Raw genomic sequence first — 14,159 nt, 5'->3', positions numbered from 1 at the left:
TGTATGGAGCCAATTTCTGGGTAATTGCTGATATTATGACAACAGGAATCCCTTCAATTGAAAATGCCTTGATACCATAGACTTCAGATGCTTTCTAATCCTAGTTGATGCTGGTTCTCAATCCCTTTGGACCCCATTTCAAGCACATTTTGAAATAGAATTCAAATTGATATAGACAGAATCAAGTCTTAAACCTTCGGGCTTATCTCCAAATTGTATACAAGAACCAAAAGCAGCAATCCTCATGCAAGCATCCTGGAGACTGTAGGTGATAAACAGACGCAAAAGGTTGCAAAAATAGCTATGAGAACAGAAACCCTGTGATGCTTTGGAAAAACTTACACAGCAGGATGAGCAAATGATGTAGGTGGTTCTTCTTTCTATGTGGTGCTTTCATTGGTTAATTAATAAAAAAAAAACTGCTTGGCCTGATAGGTCAGAACATAGGTGGGTGGAATAGACAGAGTAGAATGTTGGGAAGAAGACAATGAGGCAGACACCATAGCTCTCCTCTCTGAGATGGATGCAAGTTAAGATCTTTCCTGGTAAGCCACCACATCGTGGTGCTACACAGATTATTAATGGGTTAATCAAGATGTGAGAGTTATCCAGTAAGAGGTTAGAGCTAATGGGCCAAGGCAGTGTTTAAAAGAAAACAATTTGTGTGCTGTTATTTTGGGTATAAAGCTAGCCGTGCGGGAGCAGGACGGTAACGCAGCCCACCGCTCCTCACAACAGGCAAATACAATTGATGGTCATATACAAGAATCCAGAAGACATGGTCATGTTATAATGTCTTTGTGTGTGTGGGGGTGTCTTAAGAATAACAGAAATCAAGGTGAGACAGGCTGACCTTGAACCCCATCTTAAAGCTTAAACTAAATGGCAATCTTGTATTCTTAATCTAGTTACTCATTATCACCAGACAGCAGAGTCCAGCAGCTGAGCCAGAGTGGCCCTGTGCTCTTCATGGGCACTTTTCACTCTTTGCCATGGACCAACTAAAGCTGGTACAGCTGCTAGAGTCCACAACTCAGAAGAGGAGAGAAGTTGGTGTGGCGTCAGTATGTTAACACAGGTCTGAGCTGACTCTTTAAATAGCCCCATTTTCACTTATGATTATCTCGAATGCAAGTGCAACACAAGTCATTACAGACAGGAAACATCAGTGATCACGTACGTAAAATCGCTTCCTGGCACTTTGAGTCCTCGAAGCTTTCATACCCCCGTCTCTAGTGAGGTGAAGGATTCTGGAAACATAATTCTGGATGGCAATAAAGCAAATGGACAGATGTCTGCCTCCCTTCTGGGAGAGAGGGAGAAAGCTTATCTCCATAAGGCAAACAATCTCAGTTAAAGTGTAAACAAATACTTCTAGGAGGGCAATAAGATTAGACCCAAGCTTTATCTCAGCAATAAACTCTTCCCATCCCCTTCAAATGTGGCCCTGTGCTACCTGGGAGGGTAGCTCTTTGGGGCTCTCACTTAACTTTTAGGGCGTGTCTTCAACTACGCCCCTACATTTTAGTAAAAATGCCCATAATACTGTGTGCAGAAATATCTCTGTAGTTCCACACCTCAGAGACCGGACACAGGAAGGAAAAGATGGTCCTGAAGGTCACGGAACTGACTTTGGTCACTAGATAGCCGCCCTCTGGGAGTTTGCGGGGAAGCTATGTGACAAAGGGCAGCATGACACCTCATCTTACTCCCATAGCAATCGTCTTTGTAGCTGTGGTTCTAGATCACCACCACTACCTTAAGGGCATGAAAGGGAAGGGGGTGAGAATGCTGCCACTCACTGGCTTCATTTGGAAGGGACTTTAGGGAATCTCAACCTGGAGCAAGCAACAGCTGAAAACAATCTGAAAATCCCCGGGAAATATTAAATACTAATAATGAGCATGCATATTTGCATATAGTATTGAGGATGGGCTCCAGGCCATGCTGTTCTTATAGTGAACAAGGTCAAGGAACCCCAGACTCAGACAGAGGCTCTCTTTCTGCAGCCTTACACACAAAGATAATGGAAAGTTGGGGAAAGAGTTGGCAGGAAGCAATGACACCCACTTCCAGGGTAACAAGGATTGTCTCACAGCTAAAATCTGGAAGATTCTGGACTTTTGTTTTGTTTTGCCCTTTCAGCTCTCTGTGAGTCTGGCTGTGCCCTGTTGTGTCTATCTTCTGGTCTCATTATTAATTACCTATAGCTTTAAAATCCACGACTGTGTAACTAATTCCTGTATGTAACCTTTCTTTATTCTCAAAGAAAAGAACTCACTTCCATTTGCCTGGACCTAGAATAACAGAATATGCATTAAGACACCCAATACTCTATTCCGTTAAAATTATAGATGCAACCGTCTACCAGGCATCTTCACTAAAGCAAACACCAATTTTGTCCTGGATAAATTGAACTCTTGAGCCTATGAAGGAGCAGAAAGGGCTTGGTAGCTTGAGTTCTGCTTTGGCTGCCTCTTATTCTCCGTCTTACTTTGTGGAGAAAATGTTCAGAACAATACAGTATCCCACCTTCTTCCCTCTACACCTCCTCCCTTCCTTTTTTCTTCCCTCTTTCTTTCCCTTTCTTCCTCTCTCTTCTAAGTCAAGAGTAGTAGAGTGGATAATTAATGGACCCGAATATGACTTCCAGAGGGTCTAAGGAGCTACATTTTTACACTTCCTTCATCTATGGTAGTTTATACACCAAAAGCTTATCATTAAGAAAAAAAAAATCAGAGAATCAGAAGTCCTTGTCATTGTACTTCCTTACATGTTTTATTTTAGGTACTAGAAGAAATAATTGTCAACAAATTTAATTTTCATAAGCTAAAGATGTCATTGGACTAACCTTTCCTGGTAGTCAAATGGTTTGTGGCTAATAACTTTCTTAACTTTCTATTTAACTCATTTACATATACTCTGGAACCCATTTATCCTGGGGTTGGTACCCTAAAAATCAGCTTTTTAAGTTAAATACCCACAGCGATATTTGTTATTTTAACTCTGCAAATACGGTATGTTAACTACTCAGAAACTAGTAAGATATCATCAAAATATCATTTACAGTTCATAAACTGTCAGGCAGCAAGAGCATAAGGAGCCACGGAACTGTGTAGATTGCAACAGCTACAAGAGGAATGTATGTGAATGCCCACTCATCTAAGTCAGATGAAGTAATTTTGAGACGATCTAAAATCCACTGAAGAGACCGAGGCTGTGAGGCCAGACCCATCCACAGGGAACTTAGAGATGCTTCTGGGGAGCATTAGAAACATGTACCCATCTGGCACCCGGGCACTGTCACCCTGGACATCTGGCTGGACTTTCTGATCAGCAGCCAAGAGTCCCTCTTAGAGACACAGTAGACAGCTCGGCCCCAACTCCCAGGAGATGATCAAACCGTTCTCTCTCCTCTGCAGGCTTTCAGCTGAATAGCAAAAGGATAATAATGTAGATCCACACTCTCGAAACAGATGTTAATTTCTGGACAATAAATCCACCGCTTGGGTATTCAAGAAAAGTGTGCTATTCTAAATCTGAGCAAAGTGTGGCTTCTGGCTCTATTAAAATTCTATTTTCATTAATTTTTGTGATTGGGTTTTAACCAGAACCTTAGGCAGGCTAATCACACATTCTGCATCTGGCATACATGTTTAGAAATTTAAATTCACTTTAACGACCTGCACCTCTTTTTTTCTCCTTTTTTCCTTCCTCCGTCCCTCCCTTCCTGTGATGTATGTACATGAACATTTGTGTGTGTATGTGTGTATGCAGAGGCCAAAGGTTGACAATATCAGAAGTCTTTCTATGCCACTCCCACCTTCTCTTTTTTGAAGCAGGGGCTCTTGCTGACTGTGGAGCTCACCGTTGTATAGGCTGGTTAGCTAGGGAGCTCCAGAGGGCCACACAGTCCGTTCCTTCCGTGTTGGAGTCTTAGACCTGCACTGCCACAACCAGCTCTCACACGGGTGCCAGGGACCTAAACTTAGGTTCTCATGAATGTTGGCAAGTATTTTACCGATTGAGCCATCTCTCCAGCCCACCAAATCTCATTTTGGATTTGTGTTTTTATATATAAGGTCAGCCAAACTGACAAAAGCAACGATGCTTACTTAGAGTCTGCCTTACAGTTACAAATTTAATATAGGGTATTGAAATGAAAGGTTCTCTTTGTTCTGAAGCAGAGTATCAAGATCCCCCAGCTGGCCTTGAACTTGCTATGTAGCATCGGGAATGATCTGGAATTTATGATCCTCCTGCCTCCATCTCCCAAGTGCTGGACCCAGTTTAGGGATAGGGGTGAAACTCAGGATCCCATGCATACCAGGCAAGCCCTCTATAACTGAGGTATATGGCCAGCTCAAGACCTTTTTTTTTTCTTAACATCATTCAAAAGTGTTTCCTTGCTAGGTATGTACTTTTTTATTCTTTGAGAGTCAGACTATGAAGCTGACATGTCCCAGAGGCGGTATAAAGGTCACTGCTCTTCACAGGGCAAGGCAGGCAGAAAGAGAGGGTGAAATCATTCTCTGCAGCTATTTCCTCCCAAGCCCAACTGCACAGGCAGGAGCAATATGTCAGCTTGCTCTGGGTTAACTGGCATGATCGCTGGTCGGTAATAACCTGTTAGATAGGAAATTAAAGAAAGGCAGATTTCAATCACAATAATGGGAACTCTCTAAGCTGCTTCTAATTCATCTCCAAGCACTAGCTTTCCATTGCTAGATTAAAAACAAGACAGCAAGGGCCAAGTGTGTAAGGGATGAAGATGCACAGCTTCTTGGAACCACGGTGATGTTAAAGATGGAGCAATGGCGGGATCTTTAAGCTGACCACAGAGCTAACGGAGATACTGATGACAGAAAATCCCTCTCTGGACTGCAGCTGAGGAAGCTACACCGTAAGCTGATTTCATTGCTCACCCTCTCCATCCCACACTGAGGTCTAGCCACGCCAAGCAGCTCCTGGTTGATGACAGCCAAGGCCCTCACTGTGATGGTTACGCATTTCTTCCTGGTGGCTCTGAAAGTATGGGGTGCAGTTTCTGTGAGGAGGTACACACCACCCTTTGACAAGGAACAAAGGTTATGGGGTTCTTTCTCTTTGCCCCGTGTTTTCCATGGCACACATTCTTCTTCTTCACTCTTTCCATCTGTTCTCTCAGCCACCGCCAAGATCTCTATCTCACTCCTCTTTCCCCCTCTATCTACAATAAGATTGTCACTGAGATAATCACCATGCTTGCTCTTGAATTATTTTATCAACTAGACCGAGCCCTGCAAAGGGGGCTCTGCTCCCCACAGTGGCACTCACTCTCACTGGGCCCAGCCTAGCACACATGAGGGTTTTCCTTTATACACTCAAGCATGCGCCTCAATCGCCATTGTGCTAATGGGTGTCTATGTGCTCAGCACGGACGGCCAGCAAGGAGGCTCTTGCCTTACCCAGCAGCAGGGCAAAGCGGTCCTCCGGGATCCCTGGTATGCTAGCATTTATCTAACGGCTTTGAGAGAAATTTTGTCAGTGAAAGACTGCCTGTAATACAAGGAAAGTCATCCTTGGATGGACAAGTCTGTCAGTATAATATACATAAGGGATGTTTTGTTTCCATCCAAACAAACTCTCTCTACATATTAGAAATGATGCTGACATAGCAGTGTATACTTGTTAGAGAACTAACATGTACTGAAATATTAGCGCTCACAGGCTCCCCAAAAGTCTGTAGATGGTTACATGAGGAATGGGTATGACTCCATTTTTCAGATTAGAAAACTGAGGCCCTGGCAGGTTCAATAACTTGACTAAAATAAATGGCATAACTGAGTTTTGAACTTAGGCTCTGAACTTTCCGTATGCCCTCGGTTTTTACTGAGAGGCGAACATGGTGGTTACTATGAAGTTGTTGCTAAAGATGCTGCAGTTTAGCTACCAACTATACTTTTTTTTTGCTTTATCTTACTTTTTTCCATGTTGTTTATTTATGTTATGTTATAAAACACATACTTCTGAATGTAAACAGAATATTTTGAGACTAAGAGTAGAATATACATAACTAAATGAAAGAACATATTAATTACAGGTCAATATCATAATGATTTGGGATCTAAGGAACATTTATTTTTCATGGAACAATACAGAGCAGCACCATAGAATAGACTCATAGTGTGGGTCACATGTATAGATTAAAATTTTCTAGTAGCCACATGAAACGATACAGGTAAACTAACTTTAGTAGTAAATACATCTACAACTCCAACTGTATTTTAGAATACAATTAATATTAGGAACACTAAGATGTTTATTACTCCTTTTCCACACTAAGGTTCGAAGGATGTTGCATTTTCCACCATGCATATCTCACCGCAGACCAGCTCAGTAACCACAGCTGACGGTGGCAGCCATAGCAGACGGGGCACAGAGACGGATGTAAAGTTAGACGCCATGCACGTGCATTGGTAGGAAGCCCAGGTGACATACTGAAGGTAGAGTGAGGACCACTACCTTGAACTGCATCTCAGGCTTCTCGTCACTGTCCATCCCTTTTAGGGAAATGCAAATTCATTTCCAAAGAGAAGAGCCATCTTCACTCTCAGTCACTTCCCCAACATACTGTCGTCTACCTTTGTCGGACACACACACACACACCCATTGACTCTAAACTGGAACTTCTCAACAGTGTTCCAAGTAGGTGCTTCACTGACACTAACCAGTGTTCACTGCTCTTTGGTTCCGGACAGGCTATGGCTTATCCTACAGCTCAGGTGTGTACCTCTAAGGGTTAACAAGCTCTGCTAACCTGGTGCTGCTTCTGCTGGCTCTCTCTCCAGTGCTTGTGCAAATCAGAATGTCTACTGTATACACTAAATCCTAATTCTTCCCTGGGGTTATTTATTATGGCCATCATGCTCATCTATTCTCTCCGTGTCTCCTGCTGCTCATGTATCTGACTTATTATGTCCTCACTAGAAACACGGAAGAGTAAACTCTGTGGGGAAGAAAAGTGACAACCAAGACTAAGTTACTGAAAGTCTTATTCTTTCAAGTCTAACAGCACAGGTTAATGGGAATCGACAAAGAGCCCAAGAGATGAGATTATTAGCTCTCTCTGAGGCTCTTCTGCTGCCTTGCCTGAGAGAGCTGCATGAGGTAGGGTCCATTCCCCTCTCTTCGCCACGATTGCCCTGGATGCTCTCTGCAGCCGCTGATGTTTTGAACCCCACCTGCATGAAACTCCCACAGGGTGGAAATGCTGTTCGTCTGGGGATGTGCTGTTTAAGGCCCTGGGTCCATTATCAACCCATACAGGAACAGAAGCTCAACTGATTAGCGTTACCAATTACTTCGGTAGCTCAAAACTTGTTTTTGCGAAATGGAAAAAGTTCTCTGTTATCTTGTTTTTCTATCTCAATTATATAAGCTCATTTTTTTATCCTACCAAAATTCTACTACTAATAATTATAAAATTACAATTCTAGTTGAAAACCATTTTGTGTTGTCGGCATATATAGAATTATTTGTGTCCAGTGAAGCAGTGGGTATCGAGAATTTGTATTTTACAAAGACGGAGCAGGAGTGACAGCTGACGGGTAGCCCAGGTGTGGGAGAAAAATGGCCTCAGCAGTGGTAGCCCTGGTACTGGTGACATCACTTCCAACCACTGTGGTTGTTCCTATAGTGCAGTCAGCATCTACCTACACCACACTGGAAATGCGGTCACTCCCCCTTCTGTGGGATTCCGTGCTTAAGCTTCTCTTGGGTCAAGAGGACAAGAGCACTCTACGCTGACAGATCAAAGGAGGGGAGTGCCTCTTCCAGGTGGAATCCCCTCAACTTCTGCTCTCCTGGCTTCATTATTTTCTTCCTGAATATGGTCAATAGTGCTTGGTTTTAATGTTCAAAACAGGTATTTTTACACTTCTTTAAAAATACACAGAAAAATTAATTGCTTGAGTTGCTTGTAGCCTCACAGGTACTTAATTTTCTTGAGAGTCCCTCAAAATATGGAGGGCATAAGTAAAAACCAGACTAGCAAAAACTAATTAAATTTGAAATTCTCTCTCCTCACTCCCAAGACAATGAAGCAACAGTGTACAAGCGAAGAAGTAGGCAAGTGATCCCCCAAGTCTCTCGGGGTTCATGTTTCTTTCCTAATCTATGACACCAAGAGAAACGCTGAGCTGACACCAGCGTAGAGAAATCCAGTCACTACCAGATGTGCTGGCGTGCTATGCTGAAAAGCCTAGAGTAGAGGCCCGAGCCCCATCTCAGCTCTCACTGACTTCTGCATGACCTCAGGAAAACGGAGCAAATCGGATTAAGGTACAATTCTTCATCAAGAAAGGATGGTACTACTATCTGTCTGCCCAATCCTAGTAAAAGGGTAAAATGAGGTCGGGAAATATAAAGCCACAACACCAGCAATTTGTCATCATTAATATTATTTTTAAATACTGCCTATGTACCAAGTATAAAGAAAACATTTACGATGTTTCATACACACTCTTATTTAATGTTCACACTACTCCTATAAGAATTGTTATCACACTCATTTCATATGAGAAAACAGAGGCAGAGATGGCTGAACAATCTATCCAGGATTTAAAAGCAAGAACTAGAAAACTAAAATTTAATCCAAGACACATGGGCTTCAGAGCTTTATGATTTGCTGCCCCCTACATAAATCTATCTTAAATTATATAACCTCAAAATAGAACAGGGAAAACTTGCCAACATGCTGTTCAAAACTTAGTTCTCTATAAAACAAAAATGTTTACTGAAAGGTAAGTGTAGTCCACAGTTCTTGCAAGTCCACTAAACTGCAGAGTCCAGCCAGAGATTGGTGGTCATTCTTACATGCATGTAGAATGTCAGCATGGTGTCAAATGCAAAATTAACCTATTACATGAGGATGTGGGAAGAGGAAACGCATTAACAGTGTGACTAACCAGGCCAACAGAACAAAACAAAAGACATCAACCAACCAAACCCAGTATAACAATAAAGAAACCTGAAATATGTCTAAACTATCACACAGATGCATTTAGATAATTATTTAATGGAATTGTTCATATGATTGTAATTTGGCAGTTAGTGACCAATGGACTTATTCAAAGCTATAACTAAAGACAGCCATAAAATAATGGCTCAATTATTTATTTATTTATTTTGGTTACAACTCTGGGTTCATCAGGTGTGTTTAGAAACACTGACCACTGATCTTGGTTAACAGTAAGAGGGATGGAAAGAAATGTACATTCTTAATCGCCCACCCGTACCTGCTACCTGCAGAAAACCTACTGGCTTCTTTTTCTTTCCATTTCTTCCCCTTGTTGGGGTTCCATCGCAAAGGTGCCCTACAATAACAGGATACAGTCATGAAGAGAAAGGTAACGTCTTCTTTTAATCTTGCCTCATGGAGAACCACTTTCCCAGAAGGAAAAGCTTACCCCAGATCCACAAACTTCAGCTTAATTTTTCCTCCTTGTACCATGAATGAACTGGATGTTCTTAGTGATTTAGGACAATTGGCACCGTCTAGGACATAGACACATAGGAAAAAGATATGTTAGCATTATATTTTAAGCCATGAATCAAAAGTCAGTGTATCTCTGAAGCTAAGGGTTTTGCCTGAATTATTCAACGTATAAGAACATGGTGTTTGTCCTGTCTAGAGGACACAGAAACTCAGCAATGATGGCCAGAGTCAGCGGAGCAGCAAAGTCCTACTGGAGAGACAGGGAAGAGGGAAGTGAGCGGAATAAACACTTTCATTTCCCAGCACGTGTGTTGATGTCTGCCTGCCTCTGGATCTACCTCCAGGCACCCAAAGCCTATTTCCTTCTTCCACAGATTTCTTGGTTTGGGGTTCTCCTACATTCTGAAGAAGCCCTTCTGAATCTCAAATCCAAGTAGAAAATATCACCTCTTAAAGTTTGGGAGCTGAAGATAGCAACTGAATAAAACTTTCCCTTTGGTGGGTGGAAAATTGGCTAAGCAGTTAAGAGCACTGACTGACCTGGGTTCAAGTATCCAGACCCAGGGGACTCAACACCCACGGCAAAACACCAATGCACACCTTTGTTTTCCCTTAAATTACCTCCTGAGATCTCCCATACTAGTGGCCCAGGGCTAGTTCTGCGACAGGGTAAGGAAGAACATGGGGAAACCTTTTTTAAGCAGAAGCCAAATAGATCTTTGAAAGGTTCTTTTTAAGAGCTAGTTGGAACACAACTGTTTGGCCTACCATGAGACAGAAAATACCCAAATCTTCCAAGGACCTGTAGCTGACCGAGTTGCTACTCCATAAATGATGCTGGCACTGTTCTGCAGTGTCGCAACCATGAGGAAGGTGTGAATGCAGCGCCAGGTTCTACCGGTGGTATGTACTCCACCTTTGATAAGGCAGATGAAACCGCAGCAGAAAGTGATGGGTGCCACATTCCAGCATCTTCAATCACCATGGATGATTGACAGGTAGTGTTTTAAATCAAATGTGATTGTTTGTGCAAAACTTCCTTGTTAATTGCTGGTGTCTGCTTCTAGCTTTTTTTTTTTTAAGGTCTAGAAATTCTTGCATGGAATGTATAGAAAATGGGCATCCCAAGACAGTGTTCAATTAACCTTAATGGTTAATTTTGTTTATGATTTTTGTTTACCTCAGGACAAACTTCTAAACAGATACCAGTACACCTACCCGTTCTTCAGGGAGGCTCCAAAGCTCTTACTCTAGCACAGTACATGGACAGAGACTCCAAGCATTCCTAGCTATGAGCTTTTTGTATTGCTAGTTAATGGTTCTCAGCAGATTACAATAATTCTTTAAAATGTACATGATGAAATACAAGAATCAGATATATGCCTGTGTCAAAAATTCACTTCTTGCTTCAAATGTTTATTATGAATATTTGCATCATTATTCTTCCACTAACAGAATTAAATAGTCATAGATGTGGCTCAAATCCATATTTAAAAATGGATACCTTGTAAGGTGATTTTGCTAATGGATACCTAAAAAAAAAAAACAATCAGGTTTCAATTTTCTAAATAGAAGCCAAAGAAACAAATGAGATGAATTCTTCCGTTTCAATCCTAAAGAACTCTTAAGGGCCAGGACAGCACCTGTTAAAAGAGCTTCCTTAATTATTTTCTGAATTAGTGCAGCTAGAAGATGCTTTAATGAGTGGCGAGATGAACCCCGAGACAATGTCACTGAGACTCTCTGTAACCTGTTCCTGTTGTAGTCATTTGGACATCTTAGCACTAAAAGCCGGGTTCTGCCCATCACAGAGCTTGCTGCTAGGCAACCTCACATCATTATCTCACACATTTGCCAAAACACATTTCAAGCAACACTGAAATGAAGAGGCGAGATTAAAGAATAGTGCCCCTTGCCATTTAAATCATTTAAATTAATTTTTAATGTATGGTAGAACTTTAGGTCTGCATAAAACCTAACATGGGGTTGGTATGTGCTGAAGAAAGGCACATATTGTGTTTGTGCATATTTATTTATTTGGTGTTAGGAAAGATGTCCATTAGGTTTTAGAAACTGTTCCTATATGACTTTTGTGACCCATCAGAAGCTCAGGCACCCACACCAAGCACTTTGACTTTAAGCTTCAGCAACTTGGCTCTTGCTTCCCCAACAAACACATCCTGGTCTCTAAATCCCACAGTCCCTCCTTAATGACATCAATCTGCTCAATCAGACACTTGACTCTCCCTTCTTTTATGATGGGATTTTTCAGATCCACTTCCTGACCTGGTTTCTTTCCTGGATTCTGGACTTCCTCTATTTAAAAAGAAATTAATCATATTTTCCATACAGTGTTTTTGATTTCTTATTTTCCATTAGTGATAAAGCATGTGTTCTGAAGTCCCACGCCTGTGATGAGCTTTGGCTCACCTTCTTCGCACTATGATCTAACCACATAGGTTTCATGGCTCTTGTGTGAGTCTCTGCCCAGGCCCAGCAGTGCCAGGCTCCCTGTTCACAAGCATTCTCCCGAGAGTCTCCTCACTCAGTTCCCGCACGCTCATTGTCCTTTTCTATTTATTCTCTTCTGAGAATAGTCTGTGGCTCCCTAGCACAAGTATCCAAGATACTTAAATTATAGAGCAATAGAAAATAACACCTATTGGCTTTTACACTCAGTCAGGCTATCCCGCAGAAGCAACACGTTCAGTCACTGAGCTAGCCCACTGCTCCGGACTCCTGGACATGTCTGCTCACAGGGACACTCTATCTTTCCTTCCGTCTTCTGTACAGCCCGGGTGGAGCCTTCAGTTGTATTTTCTGCAGTGACCAAGCAGAGCATCTTCTCCACTCTCCGCAGTAACATGGCATTTATGCACACACGCAGAGGCCTACTGCAGTATATGAAGGAGAGGGCAACTGTAGGAAGACTTTGCCAAGCTGGAAAGTTCCTGAAAGTGCTCTATGTCAGGCAGTGTGCCAACCGTCAAAACAGAAACTTAGAATACTGACTTCTAGAAGTTGAGTAGAAAATTGATAGTGAGTCTGAATTTGCTCACTAACCTTGACTGGACAAAGCCTCACTGCTATGTAAGCCAGAGACAAAGCCTCAGTATAAAGCTGCTCCTACAGGGGAGAAAGGAAGCATTTTCATGCCTTCATGGTCACAGAATCCTGTTCTACAACCCCTGGAGATATACTGCCCTGGCTTCTGCTAACCTAACTGCCACTCAGTTACAGGTAAACCATTGAGGTGGTGGTGGTTATGGGATCCCTCTGTCTCCATTCATACTGATGAGGGAAAACGATGGCATGCAAACGGAGACACCAACACATCTGGAGAACTTCTAATTCTAGTAGGGTGGCCAGAGGCTATCGTTAGGGTTTCATTAATACACAGTGATAGATTAGCCATCTTTATAACTAACTCAATAGACAAAAAGTGATGATGTAAGATTTCTTTAAAAGCCAGGCAGATGGCAACCTGTGACATAGCCATATCCAGAGCTCACGACACAGTGCTGAGCAGGATGAAGCACACTTGTAGGCCAGGCATCAGGAAGATTCCCCCATCCCCATGGGCAAAAGAGTAAATAGTGTATGTTGAGAAGAGGTTCAGTTTCTCATTCAATCACCCTGCTCTGCCAAAATAGCTTGAAGGGATGCTTACGTGGCAGAAAAAGTATGGCCACATTCTAGGAACACTTCCCTTCCAAACAGGCGGCTGTTGGGTTTGGCTGGCGAACCCCACCCAGATGACTGTATTACTTGTCTGGAGAGGCAAACTTAGTAATTTGTCTAGCAATGTTCAAGCGTTGTTTATTTGTCACGCTCTTTCTGAAGAACCAAGAAGAACAAGGATAGTAAGCTACGAGAGAAAACGTTGGTTCACACTAACCACCAAGTCAGTCACTGTACACAAAGGAGCGAACTCAGAAGCAACTGTGGAAATCACTGTGGAATGGGGTGGCTGGCCCAAGGCCAAATTAAGGAGGTGAGATTTATGTTGGGTACAGTGTTAGCCAAGAACATAAACATGAGGTCAAATTTGTACCTAGGAGGATCACAAAGCCCCTTTGAGTAAGCTCCCTCACTGGAAAGTCAGGGAGTGCTAAGAGCCACACACTGAGGGTGCCAGAGATTGGCCACACCAGAATTTTCACATCCAGCTTACAGTAAAGAATCTGTGTCTCATAGAGCAAGGAATGCAAGGCATTACAGAGCCTTATTCTCTGGAGTTCTGATTCAGTGAAGGAGGATTCCACTTTGTTAACATTGGTTGGATGCACTGCAGCAATATGATCAAAAGGGAGCAATGGGATTTCCCTACTGTTTGAATGGTGCTTAGGTCTGTTTGTCTGGAGCTGGGTGGGAGAACCCTGAGGGATGTGAGAAGCTTTAGTGAAAGGGGCAGGCCATCCGCACATGAATGGCACATCCTGTGTACACAGCCAGTTAATGTGATTCTAATTTTATGCTCACTGAGTAACTTTGTGTTTTATGAATCCACCACCAAGGAGAAAATGGAATGAATGAAGGCTAGTGGTTATTATGTCAGCTGATCCCTCCAAAATAAGCTAGAAAATTACTGTTTTGGTACAGCATGTTTTAAAAGATCTTAGCAGCATGAGACAGCACCCTGTGCTTGATTAGATGTGTGTAATTGCTGGAATTGGGGACA

The 14,159-nt window shown here is 42.4% G+C and overlaps 1 protein-coding gene across 7 annotated transcripts in view; it reads right to left on the bottom strand.

The window, feature by feature from the left end:
* Window positions 1-14,159, bottom strand: part of Ppp1r9a (protein phosphatase 1 regulatory subunit 9A) — a 286,389-nt gene that overhangs the window by 12,256 nt on the left and 259,974 nt on the right. For 5 of the 7 annotated variants that reach the window (XM_041675345.1, XM_041675346.1, XM_041675344.1 and 2 more), the window contains 2 exons: window positions 9,450-9,537; window positions 9,279-9,356 (listed from right to left, as the gene is read on the bottom strand). The exons of the other annotated variants lie outside the window; for them this stretch is intronic. In XM_041675345.1, the coding sequence (XP_041531279.1) occupies window positions 9,279-9,356; window positions 9,450-9,537 (166 nt within the window). The remainder of the gene's footprint in view (window positions 1-9,278; window positions 9,357-9,449; window positions 9,538-14,159) is intronic. 7 annotated transcript variants of the gene reach the window in all.

This window comes from Microtus oregoni, unplaced genomic scaffold (genome assembly GCF_018167655.1).
Source record: "Microtus oregoni isolate MIOR12 unplaced genomic scaffold, Mior012 000026F_ref0000081, whole genome shotgun sequence".
NCBI classification, from domain to species: Eukaryota; Metazoa; Chordata; class Mammalia; order Rodentia; family Cricetidae; genus Microtus; species Microtus oregoni.
Note: the sequence above shows the minus strand (reverse complement) of the source record. Positions and strands in the feature narration are given on the sequence as shown.